At 54.3% G+C, this 9,435-nt stretch overlaps 1 protein-coding gene across 1 annotated transcript in view; it reads right to left on the bottom strand.

Moving 5' to 3' along the window:
- The window catches only part of GPR143 (G protein-coupled receptor 143), a 41,700-nt gene that overhangs the window by 23,046 nt on the left and 9,219 nt on the right, over window positions 1-9,435 (bottom strand). Inside the window, exons 3-5 of the mRNA XM_045290683.1 lie at window positions 8,852-8,876; window positions 4,049-4,141; window positions 1,202-1,311 (exon numbers count right to left, since the gene is read on the bottom strand). Of these exons, the coding sequence (XP_045146618.1) occupies window positions 1,202-1,311; window positions 4,049-4,141; window positions 8,852-8,876 (228 nt within the window). The remainder of the gene's footprint in view (window positions 1-1,201; window positions 1,312-4,048; window positions 4,142-8,851; window positions 8,877-9,435) is intronic.

Here is a 9,435-nt window from a genome sequence, read left to right as displayed (position 1 = left end):
CAAGTTGAAAATACACAAATACTTAGAGAAGAATTAGCCACCACATCCCACCATCCAGACAACCATTCCTGGTGTCCGACTGCATTTCCTTCCAGAACTTTGTCTACCCATCGTTCACAGTTGCTTAGTGTAATAATCCCTAATTCTCATGAAATTTTGTTTTAAAAAAAATAGCTGTACTGAATACCATGCTTTAAAATGTAGCTATGAAGGCCTGGTCCAGAGAGCCACAATGATTTCCTATTACTTGGGACTTGTTGTGGGAATCTGAGGAGCACCTGGTGGCACAATGACTTAAGCACTTGGCTGCTACCTGAAAGATCATAGGCTGAAGCCCACCAGCTTCTCCCTGGGAGGAAGATGTGACCGTTTGTAATAATGACAGCCCAGGGAGCCCTTTGGGGGTACTTCTCCTCTGGCCTATGGGGTCATTAGAAGTGGGGGTAGACTCCCGGGCAATAGAGCTGCAGGTAGGATTCCAATGGTGGGGTAGGTGGACAGAAACACACTCCCTGCCTCTGACTGACTCAATGCATTCTTCCTGCCAAGCTCTTACCACTTCCTGGGATCACTTCCTGTTTCCTGCTCCACAGCAGGATGCTTCTTCCACTGAAAGGAGGTGCAGGCTGAGTGCATTATGGGAGGTATGGAGTCTGTAAGCCCACTGCCCTCTACTTCTCCTCCTTCAAAGACCGTCCAGCCCAGCCAATGAAAGGTGGCCTCCTCCTGACTCTACATGAACAAGCATTGGCAAGTGGCATGCATAACCCAGGACTAATAGGCTTGCTCATTTTTCATTCAACCTGATCACTTCCTCCAATGGATTTGCATCAGCCTACGGAGGATGGCAAATGGGTCTGTGGTCCTGGACAATTACAGAAGGCTGAAACACATCATTCTAGGGACACAAGTGTGCAAGGTATTCTAGTCCACCATCTATGTGTACAGGCCCCATCCCCACCAGTGGCCGAGTGCTCGGGGGGATTCTCCTGACCCACCTGCAGCAGAGAAGTCTCTGGGTGGAACAAAGTGTTCACGTCCTTAGGCTGTTAACTGAAAATTTGGTGTTCGAACCCACCGAGTATCACCTCATAAGAAAGCCCTGGCCCTGGAAGGCCTTCCATAAAATCAGCCGTGGAAATCCCAGGGCTCAGTCCGACCCTGGACACAGGGGGTGGCTGAAGGCCTGATGGTGACTTACCTGCAGCCACTGTCTTCTGGAACAGGATGGGGTTGGCCACCAAGACGAGCAGCAGTGGCAGGTATGTGGTGACATAGTGCGGGATGGCGTGCTCCAGTCCCTTCTCGCACCTGCGGGAGGGCAGCCACGTCACTCTTCTCAGAGGCGCAGCTCTGCTGATATACCGACACCCCTGGGAGCCGAGACGGTGGGGGTGTGAACAGGAGAAGTTGAAGGGCCAGAAGGGAGGAAGGTGATGGGGAGAAGAGAAATGTGGAAGTCTGCCTCTGAGTGCTCAGGGGGTCTGAGATGGACTACTCCCAGGGGAGCAGGTGGGAGATTCAGGACTGTCAGGTTTGCCGCACTGTGCCTCCACTGGAAGATGGGCTCTGAGCTCTTCCAGGGGTGCAGCGGGTGGGTGAGGGGGCCTACATGGCGTCTGCCTGGTGAAGGAAGGGGAGGGAAAGGCAGGTGGGCAGGAGAGACTAACACACACATACATACCAAGGGAGCTCACTGGATGCTGGCATGGCCCACCCAATGCTGCCCACCAGCCACCGTGCAGTGCCCTCCTCTTCCTGGCCAACAACCTTTGTTCTCTCAGATGCGAGCTAACGGACCTGTGTTTCAAGGGTATGGCGACCACTGCCCAGTGGCTCACAGGGGAGAGGATAGATTTTCACCCATCGGTCATTGAAATCACAGGTCTCCCTGGATGTGCTGAAGGCCACCATGTGTGGAAGGTACAGAGGCTGGAGCTAAGGGTCGACAGATGCAGGGCACCAACGCTACAGAAGAGAGAACTGGGAGCAGAGAAACAATGTAGGCCCAGCCAGAGAGGGAGACAGGATGTTGGCGCTGGAAAGGGCCCCTAGGCCCAAACTCACTGCCATCGAATCAATTCTGTCTCACAGGGACCCTGTGGGCCAGGGTCGAGCTGCCCCTGTGGGTTTCTGGTACTTAGTCTTTATGGAAGTAGAAAGTCTCGTCTTTCTTCCCAGTAGCAGCTGGAGCCTTCAAACTACTGGCCTGTGTCTAGTGATCCAACACATAACCCACCAGGGCTCCTGGGGCCAGCAGTGTGGAAAGGTCAAACTGAAGGCCCCAGTATGTGCTGACTGGTCACACCAGAAAGGAGGCCAGCGGCTGTGTGGCAGCCACAGAAAGGTCATGTGGTCACCTTCTTTGGAATGGATATTTCCACCTGCCGCTATGAAAGTTCGGATGCCCTCCCCAAGGCAAGGTGGGGAGGAGAGGCAAAAGCAGCCTAAAATGAAATGACAGGTAGGGTGGTCCTGGAGCCTGACAAGCCCCAGGCCACCCTCCAGGCTGCAGAAAGGAGGAGGCAGAGGAATTAGGCCTGGATCCAGCAGCTCCCTGGCCACCAGGGTCCCTGCGGGATTTCTGGTGGGGAGCTCCATTGTGAAGGCTGTAATGGGGCCTAAACCTCCCCTATTCGGGGGTGCCCTACCGAGAGAGAGTAGACATATAGACACACTGCAGGGGAGTGAGGGGGTCTGGGAGACAAGGGGCTAAGGCCTGCCCAGGGCTCACTGAGCCATTGAGTCCATGCCACAGCATCCCTACAGCCCAGGACTAGCTCAGAGAGTGTGGACAGGACCGATGCCCACTCACAGCGATTGCACAGCCCAGGGTTTCCCACAGGGAACGCGGGCAGGACCATTCTCCACTCAGTGGTCCTGCAGCCCAGGGCTAGCTCATAGGGAGCGGGCCTGGCTGACCACTGGACCTCCAGGAGAGTGTGAAGGCAATTCTCCACTTGTCAAAGCCACCCTGCGAAGTCAGACCATCGACATACACAGTGACCCCTGCCATGATTCATGGGGACCAGGCCAGCACCGAGCTGGAGACATGGGTCAAAATGACGGAGAGAAACGGTGTCCAGGATCGGGTGGCAAACCTTAAGGTCTGCCTCACTGCTGTCTCTCTGCCTCAACTTCTCCACTCTTCTGTTGCCACTTGAACACAGCAACAGACAATACATTGCAAGCAAATCAGCATGGCTGCAAGCCAATGAAACTTTATTGACAAAGACAAGCAAACAGTCGGATTTGTCCTGAGAATTGTATTTTGCTGATCGCTGATCTTAAAAAACAACAACAAACTAAACTAAACTAAAGTGTGACCGTTGAGTCGATTCTGGCTGGTGGCTACCATATAGAACAGGGTTAAAACAGCCTCCAGAGGGTGCCCAAGGTAGGTCTTGTTCCTATGGAACTGGGGGGTGGGTTTGAACAGCCAACTTTGGGGATACTAGGGAGCACTTAACATTTGTATCCCTGGTGTGCACAGCCCTAAAATCGAGGAGACATGATCTGTCTCTGTTCTCCCCTGAAGGAGATCACTCCCTCCCAAGGACCTCGAGTTCCTGCAAACAGCTGTGCTTGCAGGCTCTTCAACCTGAGGGCTTTCCATACCTGTGATCTGGATGGTGAAAGGGCGGAGAGCCGAGAAGTGAGGAAACACTGCAGACGGAGGTGGGAATGAAGGCCTTCGGACAGCTCCTCCTGGCTGGCCTCTTCCCGCCCACCACCACCTTTAATGGTCAACTTACCTGGGCGGCCAGGGGAAGCAGGTTGGAAGGGTTAGAATCAGAATGTGGGCTTGAGAAAGGTGTGTGTGTGTGTGTATGTGTGTGTGTGTGTGCACGTGTGCACACACACACACACACATGCTAAGCGGGGCTAAAGCTTTGTGCACGGCCACCTGCCTACCTAAATGTGCCAGGGAAACCCCAGCGTCCATGCAATGTGGTCAGCCCCTGGTTCGGGCAGCACAGGGTCCTTTCTGCCAGCAGGCCAGCACAGCTGGGGAGCGAGTGCCCGGGGAGCTGGGGTTCTGCCTTACCTGGACACAGATGGAAAGTAGAGCAGCAGGCCTCCCTCCACGCAGAGCAGGGCAGCCAGCCCCCAGGCCATCATGCGGTAGAGCAGGATAGTGCTAGGACAGACAATGGGAACAGCCACCATTGAGAGGGGCACTGAGGAGGCCTGGCATGGAAACATCTAGAACAATTCCAGGAAGGAGCATGCACCCGAAGCAGCGAGCCCCCTTGTTGCGTTGGATGGACTCTGTGTTTGCTCACACTGATTGTGGATTCCGACCCCGTGGGAGTATAGAACTGCCCTGCCCTGTTTTCCTGGCAGCCAGCTTTATAGACGAGAGCTACTCGGTGGGTTCGAACTGCTGACCTTTCAGTGAGTAGCCAACTGCCTACCTGCTGTGCCGCCAGGGCTCCTTCCGAACCACACGGCAATCTGTTACCACAGCAGCTGCCACAGATCTTGGTTACACCTTTTGTTAGTACTGGACTGTAAGCTTGAGGTGGGCAGCAATATCACAGGCCCACAGGGTGTCCACATAGGATAAGGGCAGGGTCCCCCCTGGTCACCACCTCCACGCTCCTTTAAAAGGGGACACCTCATCGTGTTAACAGTCCAGTGTTGGTGCTTACCTGGTGCACGCACACACACTTCAACCACAGGACCGTGCACAGGTAAGAGCCAGGGAGAACAGCAAGGCCCAGGAGTCACAGTTCGCTGCAGCTGCGTCATCTTCAGAAGCAGCCCAAGTGCATCAGAGTGCCGTGCTCCACGGGAGTCTTAAGGACTGAGTCTTTAGGGGTAGGTCATCAGGTCTGTCTTCTGAGGTACCTCTGGGGGGCCTCAAACTTCCCACCTTTCACTTAACAGGCAAGCTCATTTTAACTGGATTTCCTCCCGGGAGGTCAAAGGTCCCTGCCTGGGCTGCTGTGCTCAGTCGTCTTTGACTGTGTTCCGACAAGTGAGACGCCTAGTCCTGAGCATATTCCTCATTTTTGCTTTGTGTGAGTCTGTTGTCCCTGCTATTAAAGGCTCCAGGAAACAGGATCTCCTGGCAGGAAAATAAACCTGGACTCACACAGAGGTATAGGGAGCCAGGATAGGGTGCTGGAACTGAGGGAGCCAGTTCAAGGGCACAAGGCTCACGTGTGGGGTGTGTGGGGGGGGTGAAATCACGTGGGGAAAGTGGCCTACAGTTGGGTCCGGAGCCTCTTGGGGCGGGGTCCCGCAGGAGGCAGACCTCACAGGGAGAAACCAGCCAGGGGGGAGGGGAGGGGCATCGTGGGAAGGACTGGGCATTGCGGGAGGGAGGGGCCTCTCAGGATGGGAAGAGCCTCAGAGCAAGGGGGAAGAGCATCACAGGGAGGGGCCTCTTGGGTAGGATGCAGCTATGCTATGCGGGGAGGGGAGAGCCTCACGGAGGTGGGGCCCCGTGGGAGAGGCGGTGGCCTCGCAGGAGGTGGGGCCTTTCAGTTGGTCTGGGGTCCTTCAGGGAGAGGAGCAACCTTATGGGGAGGGGTGGAGCTTCTCCCCGGAAGGGAGGGGCGGGGCCTAGTGGGGGGGGCTTCCAGTTGAATGGAGGGGCCTCTTCAGGCCTATTCCTTGCTTCTTTTTCTTTTTGCTCGCCGTTTTGTAAACTGCGCTAAGTTTCCTCACGGCACTGTTTGTACACTGCTCTCTCTTTTTTAAAATCATTTTATTGGGGGGCTTGTACAACACTTAACACAATCCATACATCCATCCACTGTGTCAAGCACATTTGTACATTTGCTGCCCTCATCATTCTCAAAACATTCGCTTTCTACTTGAGCCCTTGGTATCAGCTCCTCATTTCCCCCCTCCCTCCCGGGTCCCCCCTCCCTCATGAACCCTTGATAATTGATAAATTATTATTATTTTGTCATATCTTACACTGTCTGATATCTCCTTTCACCCACTTTTCTGTTGTCCGTTCCCCAAGGAGGGGGTTATATGTAGATCCTTATAATCAGTTCCCCCTTTCTTCCCCACCCTCCTCCACCCTCCCAGTATCGCCACTCTCAGCACTGGTCCTGAAGGGATCATCGACCCTGGATTCCCTGTGTTTCCAGTTCCTAGCTGTACCAGTGTACATCCTCTGGTCTAGCCAGATTTGTAAGGTAGAATTGGGATCATGATAGTTGGGGGTGTGGGGAGCAGGGGAGGAAGCATTAAAGAACTAGAGGAAAGTTGTATGTTTTATCATTGCTACATCGCATCCTGACTGGCTCGTCTCCTCCGTGCAACCCTTCTGTAAGGGGATGTCCTGTTGCCCACAGATGGGTTTTGGGTCCTCAATCTGCACTGTACCTCATTCACAATGATATGATTTTTGTTCCTTGATGCCTGATACCTGATCCCTTCGACACCTCGTGATCACACAGGCTGGTGAGCTTCTTCCATGTGGGCTTTGTTGCTTCTGAGCTAAATGGCCGCTTGTTTACCTTCAAGCCTTTAAGACCCCAGACGCTATAACTTTTGATAGCCAGGCAACATCAGCTTTCTCCGCCACATTTGTCTATGCACCCATTTGTCTTCAGCAATCGTATTGGGAAGGTGAGCACACAGTGATATGATTTTTTGTTCTTTGATGCCTGATACCTGATCCCTTCAATGCCTCGTGATCACACAGGCTGGTGTGCTTTTTCCATGTGGGCTTGGCTGCTTCTCAGCTAGATGGCCACTTATTTACCATTAGGCCTTTAAGACCCCAGATGCTATATATTTTGATAGCTGGGCACCATCAGCTTTCTTCACCACATTTGCTTATGCACCCATTTGTCTTCAGCGATCGTGTCGGGAAGGTGAGCATCATGGAATGCCAGTTTAATAGAAAAAAAGTGTTCTTGCATTGAGGGAGTACTGTACACTGCTCTTTTGAATGGTATGCATTAATATTTCTGTCATCATAGTGATTATCCTAACTTTACGACATTATCTTTACTTCTCAAGATGGATCAATCTCCTGGGCAGTGTGAGAGAATCCGCTGGTTTCAGTGAAAAATGTGAGAGGGGGTAACTGAGAGCTTCTGAGCAGAGCACCAGAGAGCAGCGCGCAGAGGGGGATGCTGTAAGCAGGAAGGGCCGTAGGCTGGCGGGTGCAGGTGCGGTGGAAGGAGGGCTAAGCACCAGCAGTAGACCCCTCTGGGCTTCAGTTCAGCTGTGCTCACCCGGGCCTGGTGGAGGCGCCGTGGACAGAAAGCAGATGAACACTTGAGCAGGCAGGTTTCGGGGTTCGTGGGGAGGAGGACACCCACACCGGCAGAAGTGGCCCCCTCATTAGGACCACACCCATTCCTTCTCAGATGCACCCCTGCACTCCACATGAACCAGACACATGTCTGGTGTCACAGTCAGAACACAGCTGACTGGAGAAAGGTGGTCTCTGCACCTCCCAGGTATGGCAACCTCTTTGGGGCTTCCCAGCACACTCCCCACTCTTCCTGCTTGAGGTCTGTCTTTATTCTGGGGCCGGGTGGTGGTGGTGGTGGGGTGTCTGTGGATCCCACTCGCAAAGGGCCCAATGGTGGCTTTCCATACTAGGGGCAAAGCTTACCAGCTCTGTCCCATGGCACTTGGGCCAAGGGCTCCCAGCTCCCCACCGAAGGGGGTCTAGCTGTGATGGGGCACAGCTGTGATGGGGCACAGGCGGTGCCAGGACACTCCTTGTCTGCAGACGATGGGGGCAAGCAGTCCAGCCCGTAGCCCCAAAGGGGCCCTGGAGACCGTCAGGAGTGTACTTGCCCCCACCTGCTGGTGTTCCTCAGCCTTGCCCTGGCCCACCCCGGTTCGTGGCGGTGGGATATGTGACTCTCAGCTAGGTTGGGTCAGGCTCAGGGGCCAGCATTTGGGGGCCTTTACAGGTTCCAGGCGGATGTCAGGAGGGGCTGCCTTGCTCTGCAGGGCAGAACCATCCCTCCATGCCCCTGCCACAGGCTGGGGGTGCAGGAGTCAGCTAAGGAGAGGGGCTGGCAGAGGGGGAACCCGACAGGGCTGAGCCCACCCAGGCTGTGTGGACAGTGGCCTGTGCCTGGATGACCACGTGGGTCCGAGTGGGGCTCCTGCCAGACCACATGGGTGGGAACATATTCAAGAGGGCTGGAATCTGGAATGCATGTCCTGCCAGATGGGCAGCCAAAGCCCCTCGCCCAGCCCGGGGCAGCTCTCAGGGGTGCCAGGGGTCTCCTCGGACCTCATCAGACCCCCTCCCCATCTTCTCAGAGCAAGGAGTGGTGTGGATTCCTGGGTTACTGTTTAAAACACTCTCCCACACAGCAGCTGGAGCCTCAGTTAAAGTTTAACTCCAAGTCTTACTTAATGACACTCCTCAGGAGACAGAGTTACAGAAAAAAAGTCCCCAGTGCCAAAGAAAACAGTACGGTCCTGCAGGATCTAGAAGGAAGGGCGTGAGCAGTGTGACCGGGGTGTCCCTGACAGACCCCAGGCACCCACCCCAGAAGCCAGACACCCCAGCTGCAAACCCCTGACAAGAGTGAAAACAAGAAAAAACAAAACAGGAAGGGTTGCCACTGAGTCATTTCCAACTCCTGGCGCCCCCATGTGCCTACAGGGTAGAACTCTTCTGTGGCTTGACCTGGCTTTTGGCTTTATGGACGAAGACAGCCAGGCATTTCTTCGGCAGCACAGCCAGGTGCATTTCATTTATCTTTACTCTTTAGGTTCCTAGTCAAATGCAACCCATATGGTGCCACTAGGGGGCCTCCTCTGGAAACAAGCGGGCTTTTAGAAAAGACACATCATGCTAAAGTCCATGAAAACGAGGAAGACTCTCCAGGAGTTGGATCAGCACGTTAGCCCAGCAGTTCTCAACCTTCCTAATGCTGTGACCCTTTAATAGAGTTCCTCACGTTGTGGTGTCCACCACCCCAACCATAAAATTATTTTCGTTGCTACTTCATAACTGTAAGTTTGCTACTGCTATGAATCGTATTGGAAATAAATATCTGATATAAGGATGTATTAGGCGACCTCTGTGAAAGGATCGTCGCGACCCACAGGTTGAAAACCACTGAGCTAGCCAAAGCGATGCGCTCAGACAGAGCCGCGATCATGAACATGAGGCGGGACCAGGCAGCTGAAGGTCCCCATGCGTTGGGACAACTAGAGACTTCGATAGGAACTTCTGGAGTGGCCCCATCAGCAGGGCGCACACAGCTCCCCGCTGGCCCCTGAGAGACCTCAAACAAGGGCCTCAGGATGTTTGCCTCTTGGTTTCTATGGCTACTGAAACCCGGCTGCCTGCCCAGCTGAGGACCCGGACCCACCCTTTGAGGGGAAGCCCCCCAACCCCACCCCACTCTGGCCTACACCCAGCTAGAGCTGGAAGTGGGCCCTGGTGGAGGGAAGGGAGGGTGAAATGTCTGCAAACCGCTC

Source organism: Echinops telfairi, unplaced genomic scaffold (genome assembly GCF_000313985.2).
Source record: "Echinops telfairi isolate 266 unplaced genomic scaffold, ASM31398v2 ScPeMD7_53;HRSCAF=182, whole genome shotgun sequence".
Classification (NCBI taxonomy): Eukaryota; Metazoa; Chordata; class Mammalia; order Afrosoricida; family Tenrecidae; genus Echinops; species Echinops telfairi.
This window is presented reverse-complemented; position numbering and strand designations above follow the sequence as displayed.